The sequence below is a fragment of the Truncatella angustata genome (genome assembly GCF_020726525.1).
Source record: "Truncatella angustata strain MPI-SDFR-AT-0073 chromosome Unknown BKA67scaffold_3, whole genome shotgun sequence".
Classification (NCBI taxonomy): domain Eukaryota; kingdom Fungi; phylum Ascomycota; class Sordariomycetes; order Amphisphaeriales; family Sporocadaceae; genus Truncatella; species Truncatella angustata.
The window spans coordinates 3645813-3659393 of record NW_025763383.1 but is presented as its reverse complement, the minus strand read 5'-3'; the positions used below and the strand labels follow the sequence as shown (position 1 = coordinate 3659393).

General features: G+C 48.3%; 4 protein-coding genes across 4 annotated transcripts; 2 read left to right on the top strand and 2 right to left on the bottom strand.

Moving 5' to 3' along the window:
• Positions 1-179: 179 nt before the first annotated feature.
• BKA67DRAFT_622452 (C-type lectin protein) lies at positions 180-2390 on the bottom strand (the record flags this gene model as incomplete). Its single annotated transcript, XM_046105497.1, has 2 exons — positions 1206-2390; positions 180-1031 (listed from the first exon to the last, which is right to left on the bottom strand). Exons 1-2 carry the CDS (start codon positions 2379-2381, stop codon positions 180-182), a joined length of 2028 nt encoding a protein of 675 aa, XP_045960310.1. The 5' UTR covers positions 2382-2390.
• A 458-nt stretch (positions 2391-2848) lies between these two features.
• BKA67DRAFT_636342 (pantothenate transporter liz1) lies at positions 2849-5219 on the bottom strand (the record flags this gene model as incomplete). Its single annotated transcript, XM_046105675.1, has 9 exons — positions 2849-3213; positions 3281-3501; positions 3575-3875; positions 3944-4068; positions 4128-4448; positions 4529-4746; positions 4826-4878; positions 4981-5096; positions 5133-5219. 9 exons carry the CDS (start codon positions 5217-5219, stop codon positions 3144-3146), a joined length of 1512 nt encoding a protein of 503 aa, XP_045960309.1. The 3' UTR covers positions 2849-3143.
• Positions 5220-6195: 976 nt separating this feature from the next.
• Positions 6196-8031, top strand: BKA67DRAFT_254501 (uncharacterized protein). The gene has a single exon (XM_046095767.1). The coding sequence runs from the start codon at positions 6368-6370 to the stop codon at positions 7787-7789; it is 1422 nt and encodes a 473-aa protein (XP_045960308.1). The 5' UTR covers positions 6196-6367; the 3' UTR covers positions 7790-8031.
• A 2743-nt stretch (positions 8032-10774) lies between these two features.
• BKA67DRAFT_254498 (necrosis inducing protein) lies at positions 10775-11882 on the top strand. The gene is made up of 3 exons (XM_046095766.1): positions 10775-11140; positions 11194-11633; positions 11690-11882. The coding sequence occupies exons 1-3, from the start codon at positions 10920-10922 to the stop codon at positions 11749-11751; spliced, it is 723 nt and encodes a 240-aa protein (XP_045960307.1). The 5' UTR covers positions 10775-10919; the 3' UTR covers positions 11752-11882.
• Positions 11883-13581: the final 1699 nt, after the last annotated feature.

Sequence of the window (13581 nt, the reverse complement as noted above, 5' to 3'; positions counted from 1 at the left end):
CTTGTAACTTAGTCTAAATGTTCAACATAGTAAACGATATTTGCGTCCATAAAGTTGACTTGGTCCTGAATTTGCTGCTTACCAATGATATTGGCAATAATTATCCCACCGAACTCAGGCGTAACCGCTCGATTTCGTAGTTTGGCGGCGTCAGTATATATACGTCCTTCTTTCGCTTTTCAGCGTGACTCCATTGGGCCAGCAACGGGTGCGACAACGATTCGGAATCCGTTCCCACGCCAGAAACCCGCTGGCTCCAGGCTGCCCCGGTAGGTACAACACACCTTCGCCCTCGCACTCGAGAAGCAGCCACCACGCAAAACTCGGCGTATATGTCCCGGTACGTCGTCGCAAAGTGCCTCACGGCCATCGTCATCCCGATAAGGATATTTGAAGGATGGTGTCGCCATATCTTCGCCCCAGAGTGTTGAGCACCATTCCCACACCTGACCCGCCATATCGTAGCAGCCGTACGGTGAGCGCCCAGTCGGGAAAAGCCCTACGGCACACTGTCTATTCAGTCCACTTTCATCGCTGTTGGCGCCATCGTCCAGCCACTTTGTACCCCAAGGGTAAACGAGTTCGCAATCCTCGCCGGTGCAATTCTGGTTGCCACGGGCTGCGCGCTCCCACTCTGGTTCTGTCGGAAGCCGTACTTCCTCGGCCCGGTCAATACTACCGTCTGCATGCCACCGTTTTGTCAGCCATACACAGTACGCTCGAGCGTCGAACCAGGTGAGATCAGTAGCAGGCGCGTTTCGGTACTCGGGAGTGAAACCATCGGGGCTGAGCCACGCACGGCGCGTCTCCTTAATGAACAGCGCGTACTCACGGTTCACCACGGGGTAAATGCCGATACGGAAGCTGTTCCTCAAACTCAAAGGCTCCACTGGCTGCGAGTTCGGATGAGTACGGGATCCAAAGATGAAAGTTCCGAAAGGAACTATGGTGAGAGCCGTCAAGTCCCGCGGATCACCCAGCCGTGACAGGATGCAGCCGGCGCGCTGGCGTTCGCTAGTCGACAAAGTACCCTGGTTAACAATGTCAAGTACATGGCCCATGATACGTTTTCCAAGCTCGGACTCCTTATCGACTAAGTCTGATATAACTAACGTGCCACGCTGTGCGTTGATACTAGGGCCATCTAAAAGACCCTGGATGAGGGCATGTCGTCGCTGCTTCTCCCCAGATGCTTCTAGGCGCACCAAAACGCTCTGTATCGTGGGCTCTACTAGCGAAGACGCAAGATGAAACAATTCGACTGCGGCATCAGGAACGAGATTTGCTAGATGGCGAGCTGCTAACAGCTGCTGGACAGCGCCTGTAGAAGCTAGCCACGGCATACTTCGGCTCGACGAAGGATACACGTCACGGTGTAGATGTGGTCGAGTCTGTTGCTTGTTGACGGTAGCGACAACGCGATCGAACGCATCAACTGATAACCTGCTGGCCAAATCTGAACTGGGGCACACGACCGCAAGCCATGCATCTAGCGTGTCCTCGGCCTTGGAGCCAGAGTGGCTGGCATGGAGCGCAAGCGCGAAAATAGCAGGGAGTGCCGCTGCTGCGCCTGCCCCAGTACCTTGCGGTATCACACACGTCTCTTTCTTGATATATCCTTTCTCTGTTGTGGTTGCGGGTTCTGTCCAATTAGCAATTGAATCCAGTGCATGCTGCCTCTGTATAACTAGTAGCGGCAGCAGCTCGTGGCGGGCTATGGCGGGCGGAAGAACCCAGTTCTTCAGCGCTTCCGTCTCACCGAGCACCAGGAGTCGGGCGCTGCCTGATTTTTCAACGAAGGCAACTATGCTTGCGAGGAGTTCTCGACCTTCTCGACTCTCCGCTTTCTCCACTGTGTCGAGGATAATCAGTAAGCTGGTTCCAGCCCTAGCCCCCTGCCGAACGCCCTCCGACCACGACTCCACGAGCTCGGGCAGGGTGGTCTCACGCAAACCCCGTAGAGTTTCCAGATTGTCCACGGTGAAGTAGCTAGATAAAACTCTCCCGGCGGCCTCCCAACTCTCATCGTAGACCATACCAAGCTCGTTACGAACCAATGGCTGAGCCTCCAAGCTGCCATTAGCTAGGCAATAGCTGAGGTGCTTCGCGAAACTTGTCTTGCCGCTTCCTGCGGCGCCAGTCAAAAGCAGAATTCTCTCATCACGCACAAGCTCCAGCGCTGAGAAGTAAACGGGCGGCTTAGGCTTCTCATCCGGCTTGCGCTTTCGTAGACCCTTAGCCGCCTTGTCTTCATGTGTGAAGCTCACGAGCAATGGGATGTAACCATAGGCCAGCTGGATAGACCGACCGCTGGGCAGGATCAGCAGAGGCTCGAAGCCAAAACTAGTAGCCTCGGTCTGCAAACGCTTGATAAGATTCATAATTATAGTCTATGGGGTATATCATGCCATAATATGATCTGTGTCCTTAAAAAGGAAGTCAATTGGAAATTGTTCTCTGGCGCATTCACATAAGTGGTATTTTATCGGTGGCATGCATTGTCGATGGCGTGATGATCAATATGGGCCGAAGCCAATTAGCCGCTTCAGTGGCGGTCTTCAAACCCTCCAATCTGTGGTCTACAGATAAGCAGGATCTTGTTTGGTTTTCAAGGCTCCACTTTCTTGGACATACTCCTCATCTGCCCTATGGTGCATATGCCAAGTGTTAGGCATGGTCATAGGAAATACGAGACTCCAATCCGTAACTCCTCATGCTAGTGAAAAAAATTCAAGTCCATAAATCAATGATTTGTATTCCTCAACTATGGACCGAAAGTGGAACGGGCTATTCATAGCTCGCAGGTCTGAGCAGACGGGATGAACAAACATCAGATGAATTATATCACCAAGATACTAATCCTTCACAGCTTGGGCTGGGCTACATACCCGCATCCTCATGCATGTTCACTCTGACTTAAACATCACAAATAGTCTGATCCATTTATCCTTCTAATCTTCCGCTTGGTAGCCGGCTTCGTTACGATAGGAAAGTGTCTGATGGTAAGTTTTATAACACGAGGTTCTTGACAATGCTATACGGCTAAGGTGACCATCTATATAATTGAGTATGCATAATTCCTGGCAGATGACGACTTTTCAAATCTTGACTATACTCGGCAGGTATGTAAGATTGTGGCCCAATCAGATCTCGGCAGGTCTTTCTGGAGTTGTTTCAACGTTATTTTGGACGCCATCGCGAGCTTTCTGCTTACTGTTTTCACTATAGTTAGTTTGAAATGTTTGAGTCATGTTCTCATATTTAGAGGAATTGAACTTGCTCTCGTCGTCTATACATGTACCACATCAATGACACACTGATGATGGCAAGGCCACCAAACAATATCAAAATCTGGTATCCGTACTTGTACTTTGGTGCATCCTGAGTAGGGAACAAGACAAGTGGCACCCACAGCACCCACGCGTAAGATACGACGTTTGCAACGGCAACTAGGAGTTGTCGCAAATTAGGATCGCCTGCATTAAGCTTATTGCCCCAGGCCTGTTTTTTTTTTTTTTTCGTTAGCAGTGGTTGTAGAGTTATATCTTGGCTGATGGGTCCAGTGACAACTCACAATCAGTACTGGAGTAGCCGCCGAGCCAGCATATGAGAGATAAAAAGCAAACATGAGAGCCGCTTTGGGGATCGTCCAGATGGAAAGAAGAACATTGGAGAACATCATTAATAATTGCACGCTGGTGATCAACCAGTAATGATGGCCAAATCTATCTGCGATCATACCCCAAAATATTGTAACCACGATGTTCAAGGCACTGCCACCCGTGGGCATAACGTTGATCTCCACAACGCTGTATCCAGCTGCTTTTAGCCAGAGATTAAAGTAGCTGGTCGCTGAATGGCATGCGGCAACCATACTAAGTATGCCCAAATTAGTATGGTTATGGTTTTTGTTAAGTCATGGGGCTTTGAAGCTTTCACTCACGTGTAGGGCACAACAAAAACCCAAAGCTCCCAACCCAGAAAAATGCGCTTTAATTCCTTTGAGGTCAGCTTGGTCTGGGCCTTCTGTCCGAGTTTTTCGATTCTCTCTATGCCGTACCGTACGTGCTATACAAGATATGTCAGTGTACAAATGATTCATCACACAATAATATACCAAAGCTCACTTCCGGGGACCAGTAGAAAGCCTTTGTGTTGTGGGGGAGGTCCGGCAGACCAAAGAAGCCCCAGACGGCGATAGGCACTGAGATGACACCGTCCATAATAAACAGCCACCGCCAGCCAGCAATACCTGCGTGTCCGTTCATGCTGGTGTAAAGTCCGGCCTGGAGATAACTGCTGAACATGGAAGCGATAGACTCGATTTGGAGCAGTATGGCGACGCGCTTCGTCAGTTCTTTGGGACCATACCAGCCGCCAAGCATGGCGATGTAGCCAGGAAACGCACAGGCTTCAAACAGGCCGATAAAGAAGCGTAGCGCGTACATCTAATCGAGGGTATAAGAATGAATCGTTGGTGGATAAGGAATATGCCGCCAGTATAGGTAACGTAGGCCGGAGGGCTTACCGTCTCGATGTTCTTGGAGAAGCCCATACCGATGACCAAAGCCGACCAGATGACTTCGCAGCTAGGCAGTAAGATGGAAGATCGGACAAATCTGAGTTGAGACATCTGTGCGGGCACACTACCAATCATGACGCCTAAGCTAAACCATGTGTTCAGCCAGTTCCGCTCATTACCGTACAGAGCCAGGTCTGTCTGCATTCCACTGACAAAGGCATTGCCTGACGAATAAATTGATCAGTGATGCATTTCTTCATGATTCAAGTCTCGATTCCTTTCTTTTTGAGACCTGCGACTCACTGTAGTTGGTTTGATCGAGATATTTGATAAAGTAGCCGAGACAAACGGTTGGGCTATAAAAAGAGTTGGCATGTTAGCCAACGCTACTCCGTATTATAAGACCGAAAATTTAAAGTCTGTTGTATACTGGGCTCATTTGAAATAATGCTGCTTACAAGAAAAAAAGATCCAACCTTTGGACGTATCGTCGGTACTCTGGATCCCCCTCTACGGAATCCCAAACGAAGCTTACAATTTTGCGCCACAAGGAGGTGGTCTTCTTTCCGTTATGCTCGGAGGGTGTATCCGCGACACTCGTGAACCCCACTGTCTTGGAAATAACATCGTTGTTTCGGGCAGAATGAAGGCCAGATGCATCTGAGGACATCAGATTGACTTCTGTGGCAGCAGCCATTGTGCGTGGTCTAAAGACAAAGACCTGGTAAGCAGTGGAATTGGCGCAAAAGACCTTGTAATGCGCCCTATACTTAAGCGCGTGCCCCAGTTGTCTGCGGTCAGACTGCAGGCTACCATGCAATGTCTTTCCGATCACTATATATGTGCTCGAACAATGGAGCTCAACAATTCCTGCCGATATTTATAAATCCACTCTTGCCACGATGTACATAATTCTATCTGGGCATCCTTGCCCAACAGCACAGGGGCTCTGGGCTGCCTGCCGGGCGGGATCCGATGATCAAGGGTCTGTGCCTGCCCTTATCCGCGTTGTCGGTATGCATTACTTGGCGTATACGTCCGGAATGTTGTCAAAGGAGTGGCTAATCCCCATGCTAGCATCATGAAAACTAATATACGCACATACCTGGTTCGCGTCGGGCACCTTATCCACTAGACTAGATCCTAGGACGGCTATTCGGAATTAGTAGCAAGGTAGGAGAAACAAACCAAAATTGTTGCTGGTGCAGGAAAAGGATGGCGATGTCGTAATCGACCATGTCTCATGTCGCGATTGCCCCTGCCTTATGTCGTGACTTCAATCCACAAATGTGCGCCGATCGGTCTTTGTTAGTGGCCTCCACAGCAGTATAAGCCATGTTGGTGCCCGTCGAACGCTGTGTAGAGAGCCACTAACTTCCACACCATCAACTCTAGCTTATACAGAAATACTAGCAGGGCCAATCTTCTATCATAGTATGGAGATTGTAGCGGAGAAGAACAACGTCTCGTATGCGATAAAGTCCGGATGGTAATCACGCAATTCAATCCGACCATTGAATTGCAGCTACTTTCACGACCCAGCACAGGCCCCGTCGGTCAAAGCCCGCACCTGGAAAAACACTCAATTGAGCCAAGCTTCAGAGATGTTGGAGATAGCTAGACTAGCAGCTGCTGCAAAAAAGCCCATGTTATTTACAGAATCGCCGTTGCATCTTGCGCGAACATTAAATGGCTTTATGCTGTGCACCCACTATCGTTGTTAGCCACGTATGATGTGATAGGGACTATATTTCCCTTTGATAAGTTTCACTAAATTGGAGAGACTCCTGATCGTGTGATGTCAAGCATCACTTTATAGAGGTAAATCTCTCATATACGCAAATCATGACGCCGGAAAGTGTTCAGATCGTATTGGAAAACGTCGACTTCCGCCTACCCACACAAGTCACCGACGATAATAGTGTAGTTGCCCTCAAGAGTCTCGTTTTCGAGCCTCTCCTATGGTGGCAGCCGCACGGCCGTGTGAAACCCGGTCTGTTCGCAAGCTGGGAGCACTCACCTAACGGCCTCACCTGGCGCTTTCATATCCGTGATGATGCCCACTTCCACGATGGCTTGCCCTGCACCGCCCAGGAGGTGGTGACTTACATCCTCGGGTTCCTCAACTCGCACGACTACTTTGGTATGCCCTGGAGCTACAGTCGTTATTTCGCGCGGACCACCGTCCGGGCTGAAAGTGATCGCACGGTCAGATTCGAGAACCCAGAGCCCTTTGCAGATATATTAGACATATTGTGCGACTTCTGGCCATCGCGTATCGCAGTCGATGGCAAGCCCGTGCTCGGCACAGGCCCCTACCGGGTCGCCGATTTTGAGCGAAACGGCGGCGTCGGGAAGGCGACCTTACATCTTCTGCGCCCAAACCAAGAGAATGAGCCACACATCATTACCGTCACTCAGGAGTCCAATGCTGCCAAAAGGCTTCAGCTATTACGGGACGGAGAAGTGGATGCGGCGCTGAACCTCGAGCGCGTTGAGAACCTTGACCTCCTCACCTTCGATTCCAGCCTGCGCTGGGGCAGGGTTGGCAGTACGCTGTCAGTGATGTATTACCTCAATTGCCCCAGAGGGGTATTCCATTCACCCGAGGTCCGTCTTGCCGCCAATCTTGCCCTGGATAATGACGCACTTGTGAAGGAAGTCTACGAGGGGCTAGCAACACCCTCGGTCACTATCGTAAGTCCCCAGCACCACGGCTTCGTTGCTGCAGCGCTGCAGCCGATTCCTTACGATCCAGTCCGGGCACGTGGACTACTCGAAGGGCTCAAGCTTGAAGTTAAGCCGGCCCTGAAGCTACGTACGCCGACGTACATGCCCGAGCATGCACAGCGCATCTCGAAATTCGTAAAGTCGGCTCTCGAGACCGTCGGCTTCGACGTTGAGGTTGAGGTTGAGACAAACCGGCCCGAGTACGCGCGACAGATCGGCCTGCGCAAGCAAATCGGCGACCTAGCACTCTTTGATTCCACACCCAACAGCACTTTCCGCGTGCTCGACGACAAGATCTCGAGTAATTCGCGTAATACCTGGTGGATGGGCTACCATGATGACGAGCTCCAGCGTCTATTTGAAGACGCACGACATAAGATCAAAGCCGAGGAGCGTGCCGAAGCGTATGGAAGTTGTTTACGCAGGTTGCAGGAGAATCCGCCATGGCTATACGTCGCGCATCCCGACGTCGTGTGGGCGACGCGCCCCGGGCTGACATTGAGCATTGGGCATTCTGGCATTCTGAAGTTGAAATAAAGTTAACTCTACTTAGTCACATCCGTTCGAGATACAACGAGGACGCCCACTTAGAAGAATCCCAACTGCATTGAGCTTCTTTGGTGTGAAACTAGGTGCGATAGTAATGATATATTGCATAGCACTGTTTGCAATATGCGACACCGAATGAGCTAAGGAAAAACAGTATCAAGCATCGACCTAATATTACCCAATGCTCATTCTATTTGCGAGAGTTCAATATTGCTGGTGTTTGCATTGTGGCAAATCAAACACCGCCGCGTTGAAAAATCGTGTATTGGAGTATATTTATTTTTTATTCTTCAACGAAAATTGTGACAATGATGCTGAGAGTACTTAAGCTTACTTGTAGCGACATTGCTTGATTAATATTCACTCCACATGCTTATTGAGGTTGAAATTAACGATTCCCGAGTTGCCGATAAAGGTGTGATGTTGACTATTACAATAGTCACAGCTGATTAAGGTATTGGTGAGACGTTTTCGAGTGTAGAACGCATCAAACAGTAGAGGAAAGGCGAATTATCAAGTGTAACGACCATAGCAGTTGAGCGATATCAGGTGAACCCTTCATCCAGGCAGAGTTTCAAGAGTTACAGTAGCCATTAACACACAACATTCTCTTCACAGGAACTGTCAGACGTCAATGTTGCAAGGGAGTGCTAGGGTACTAATATTATATAGAGAGGATTGTAACCCTTATATACCCAGCCACAATCGGATACCGGATAAGCCCTGATAGGGACCCTCACAATTGATGACGAGGTATAGGATTAATAAGAGCATCAGCTCTATGGGATATATTGGGCGGAAAATATTGATCATGTTATGGGTGATCGGCAAAATAGACAGCATAACCTAATGGGAAATCTCGGGTGCGCGGTTCCCAACGTGCAGAGGGCCAGCAGAACTATGATTACACCAAAACAAAGTAGAAGCTAGGAGGCAACGAAGAAGTCGTTCACTACGGAGTTCTATACGCATGCATTCTTGTTAGAATCGTGTTCAACGCCATACATATAGGATTGGAGAGGAAAGCCGGTATAAACCATATTATGCACCTCAATTATCTGGGCTGCTTGATACTCTGAAAAAGAACAGTAGAATTATAGGTCGCCTTCATTATTCTCAAGAAGTATTGAACCGCTTTTATGTTAGGCCAGAACGATGGTGTAGCAAACTATGCGGAAAATTATGGTTACCCGGCAATCAGTGCTTTGTCTCGCCGCAGCAAAAATAATTTCGAGTGTTTAATGATTCGCACATATTACTGAAACCTAGTGTCTAACCGCAATTTTGAGCGTTGCTGATTTGTTCTGTAAGATACTCTTTTGGCTATCCCCCTCTCCATTTCCAATGCTATCATTGTCCGCTTCGGAATTATGATAAGGCGAGCTTGTGTTATCGACATCATGCATTGGCTAAAGTCCATTAACTGTACCATCGACCTTCTCTGTATTTCCTTTTCTTCTGGTTGGACTACTTGAATGTCTTAAGTTCACTTTCCTTCTTCGTTAGTGTATCGTTGGTTGAAACACGTTCTCCGACAAGCTTCGGTTCAATGTGATGTAGAAACTTTCGTAGACTCGAAATACATGCGCATATAACCATTAGGGATGCTTCAATAATCCTGTCAAATTCAGTGACTCCCGGAGACGCATTTCATCAAGTACGCTTACAGCCAAAACACGGTAAGTCCGGATCCTCAAGACACATCAGCATCGCTCGGCTGCTTGATGATCACGAATAGTCGCACAATGGACGTAATTATTGTCCTAACGAGTCTTGATATATTTTGGCTCACACATTCACCGGTTTTTCTTTTTTGGAAAGGAGTTGTACTTACACGGCGCCAACCCCAAACATCACCATGAGCCCAAACTTCTGGTGCCACCACATCTGGAGTCGAATGACGATGGGTATTGGTAGAGTGATGAGTTACACAACAGCCAGTAGTAAACCGAGGGTATCACCAGGCATTCCAGCCAGTGAATATCGATGAGATGATGTGCTGGAACTTTGGCATTGATTACGGCTGATTGTGATTATGAAACCTGTAAATTGCGCGTTCAAGTGTAGGAGAAGACATTGGGCTGTATCAGACTGTAAAGTGACTTATTGCGGTGAAATCAGTCTGACGACACAAATACCGGTAATATATTGGAACTTTGGAATAAGTGTTGGCCAATCTTTAGATCACTGAGTTCATCCTATAACATACTTTCGGATGTGTAGAAATCTTGTGCAACAAGTGTTTGTGGTGAGCAGAATGGTCTAGTTCTAATGTAAGAGCTGGAAATAAGTGCTTGGGCGTGACTTCTAGCTGTGTACCTGAAAGTATTTATTTGCTGGGGACAAACCGCATGCTAATTTCAAAATTTTCATTGGTGTCGTTAACCACGAGACTCCCCCAAATCCGATTGAGAATACATTGACTTTCCGAACACGTGCAAACACACCTACCAATGAGCTCTCAGCCCACATCCAATCGAGCAAACTTTTGGACAAACCGTGCCCACTCACGACCAGGACAATAGTATATATCGCAAAACCACCAGTAATATTTGCATACTATGGCGCGCTGGCCAGTGATTCCTGGAAAGATGGGTAGAATGCATTTTTTTAGTCACTGATCCCGGTCAGTGATGACGACGATAATGCGGAGCCGAACCAGGGTGCGTCGAACTTTCGGTTACATCCACGGCCCATTTCGGTTCCCTAATTTCGGCAGCCCTGGACTGTCCATGCTCTTGGGATTTCCCCAACATTTAGTACCCTGTTTATGTGAGGCGTTGGCAGCACTGCCGGCGGCAGTTCAGCTATACGCAATTCATTACTAAAATATTGCTGTTCCCAATCAGCATAGGTCTATTGAGGGGGATCCACCGCCGGAGGCTGACGACGCACCCACATATTAGCGAATAGTGATGCCCACGTGGTTATTCAGGAACAATGGCTCGTTTTCACGCGGCCCTTAACGGTGGTGACCACTGTCATGACGGGTGAATCGCACGCACTATTGACAATGTTATATAACATGAGTGCAGGCACACACTGACTTACGTGAGGCAGTCCGGCTCAGGCGGCTAAGTGCTCATCACAGCGCAGTCCTGCTCACGGAGAACCAAAGATGCTCGCTAAGCTCACCTTGCTAGCACTTGTCAGTGCAGCCCTTGCAGGACCTCGTCGAGTGAAACCTAGGGCAGACATCGACCATGATGCGGTCGTTAATTTTGCTGAGACAGTCCCAGACACCACTGTTGGGAAGCTTATGTTGAAGTGGCAACCGTACCTCTACGTTGTTGATGGCTGTGTTCCGTTCCCTGCTGTCGACGACGAGGGTAATACTAGGTGAATACGCCCCGAGATATTAAGCCCACCGCCCTGCTGACGAAGGAATACAGCGCTGGGCTTGCGCCGTCCGGATCCCCATCCAGCGACTGCGACTCCAGCACAGGACAAATATATGCGCGCGCTGAGTCCTACAATGAAGCGTTCGCCATACTGTACAGCTGGTACTTTCCCAAGGATGAGCCGTCATGGTTGGAGTCTCTAGTAGGCGTTGGCCATAGATACGACTGGGAAGGAATTGTCGTATGGCTATCCGACGACACCGCCGATGCCACACTTCTTGGTGTCGCGGCCTCGTATCATGGCGACTATGTTACGTCTACGGATCCTGATCTCAGCGGTTATGGGCCTTTGATCAAGTACTACACCGCCTACGCAATTCTTGACCACTCCCTAGGTTTCACCAGCACGACAGGTGGCCAACAACCCCTGATCGCATGGGATTCGCTGCCTACAGTGGCCCAGGAAGCTCTTGCTGATAAGAACTGGGGCGGTAAGTCACTCATTTAGCTTCAGAAGTTTTTCAAGACTGGTCTAACACAAACTTAGATGCCAATGTACCATTTATCGATGCCAATTTTGAGTCGAACTTGGCCGAGGCTGCGCTGTAGGGTAAAGGCTCTCGTGTAGCATGGCCCATCCACGGCATTTCATTAACAAATTTATGGCTAGTAATATTCGCTGGCAGGGGCATTTAAGCAAATCAAATCATGTTAGGGAATATAACCCTCTTGAGTTCTGAGTTAAAATCGAAACTTTTTACCCAATTCACTGGCAGAGATCGCAACAGCCAATGCCTTGACAACATACGCAACCTGTCCGGTTTCGCCGTTTCGAGTTTCCATCAAAGAGGCAAGCGAAATATACGCTGCGCTAGAGCTGATGATTCTCGTTGAACGCCGGAGTACCCTTGTACCGGACTGCCGCAGCTTGAGCATGACCGTTATACGCAATGCTGATACCCGTACAGTGGCAACCAATTGGTCGCATTTGCCTGGCTACTGTTCGTGCATCACTGAATATCCCACTTCCAAAGAGCTATAAATTTCATTCAGTTCAAATTCAAGACAGTGTGCACCCCTAAATGATGATGGTATATTGCGACAGCCTTTGGCTGTGGGATGAATCATTCCTATCTTGTAGGCAGTCGTAGCTCTTTAGACTGTCTAAGACCACAAGGAGGTCACCATAATATTTATTTGGGGCGTGCTGCAGAAGCATGAAAACATCATCAAATGACAATTCCCTATTATAGTCAATAATTCTAGTGGCAAGCAGTGTGCTGGTCTTGGGCTTTCGTCAATGGCCAACTTACTACCCCGCCACCCTCAAAAGAATCATCCTTAGTCAGAATACATGGACATATGCCGTACAAATAGGCAGATCAGTATTGGAGCCTGCCGAAAACCCATACCAACTCTCGGCGCATAAGGGCTTACTATGCACGCTATGCCACACGGCGTTCGCGTAGGAATACTACTAGGATGTGGTTTCGTGAACAGCGAATGGATATTGAACAAGCCAGTGCTTGGGCTCGAAATCATGATCAGAATGAGGTTACATGTGTAGCAATGCATCTCGATACCAACATAGATCTTTGGAAAGAAATACTCCACATCTGCGAACGGTTTCGTAAGAAGGTACTCCGGCGCGGTTCGATGATGACCGATGAAACCTATTTCGAGGATCTAATCCTGACCCGACGTGAAAATAATTTTATTGGGGTATATCAGCGCCTGGGCTTTTTTCAGGTGTTTAGAAAGCAAATTTGGGTAAAAAGCTAACGAAAAATGAATTTTGGAATGAACTTTTTCTGATGATAAAACTATAATTATTTTCCGGTTCCGGGATATATGCTAGCCTGAGTCTGGTCCCAAATACAATCAATGTAGTCCTATTACACTGTAATCTCAGCTGCGGAAGGCTGGAGTATTTCGTCATGCGGGACTGTACACATACCCAATCGCTTTTTCACTCTTTACTTCTTTTTCTTTATCTTTATCCTTTTTTTTTTTCCAAAAAGAAAGAAAAAGTGAGAAAAAGAACCACGTTACGATTGATGAGACCGGGGCGTTTCCCGGAAGATATGGTGGTGTATCCTACCAATATGATATTAAATTGCTTAATGGGGTCACTGATAACGGAACCCATTCAAGCTTCATCATGGTGCAAATGCATCATCAAATAAGCCTGGGCAACACCTATATCAGTTAATATGATCTCAACAGCAGGCAAGCTTAACCGCACTTCACCTCCGACGACGGTGATTCGGCTGGTGTCAAAAATTCCTGTGTGGTGACACAGACTTACGATGCGGCCACCATTCCGACAGCCGGCACAAATATAATCAGAAGCACATCTTTTCAGAACTTTGCACAAGTGATGGTCGGGGTAAGTAGACTGAGCATCGAATTGTCATCTGCACGAGTGTTCAGTATGGA

Excerpts from the sequence above, each read along its gene's own strand:
- BKA67DRAFT_254501 (XM_046095767.1), top strand. The coding sequence starts at position 6,368 with ATGACGCCGGAAAGTGTTCAGATCGTATTGGAAAACGTCGACTTCCGC.
- BKA67DRAFT_254498 (XM_046095766.1), top strand. The coding sequence starts at position 10,920 with ATGCTCGCTAAGCTCACCTTGCTAGCACTTGTCAGTGCAGCCCTTGCA. Across the intron at positions 11,141-11,193 it reads GACGACGAGGGTAATACTAG|CGCTGGGCTTGCGCCGTCCG; the intron begins GTGAATACGCCC and ends GAAGGAATACAG. Across the intron at positions 11,634-11,689 it reads TGCTGATAAGAACTGGGGCG|ATGCCAATGTACCATTTATC; the intron begins GTAAGTCACTCA and ends ACACAAACTTAG.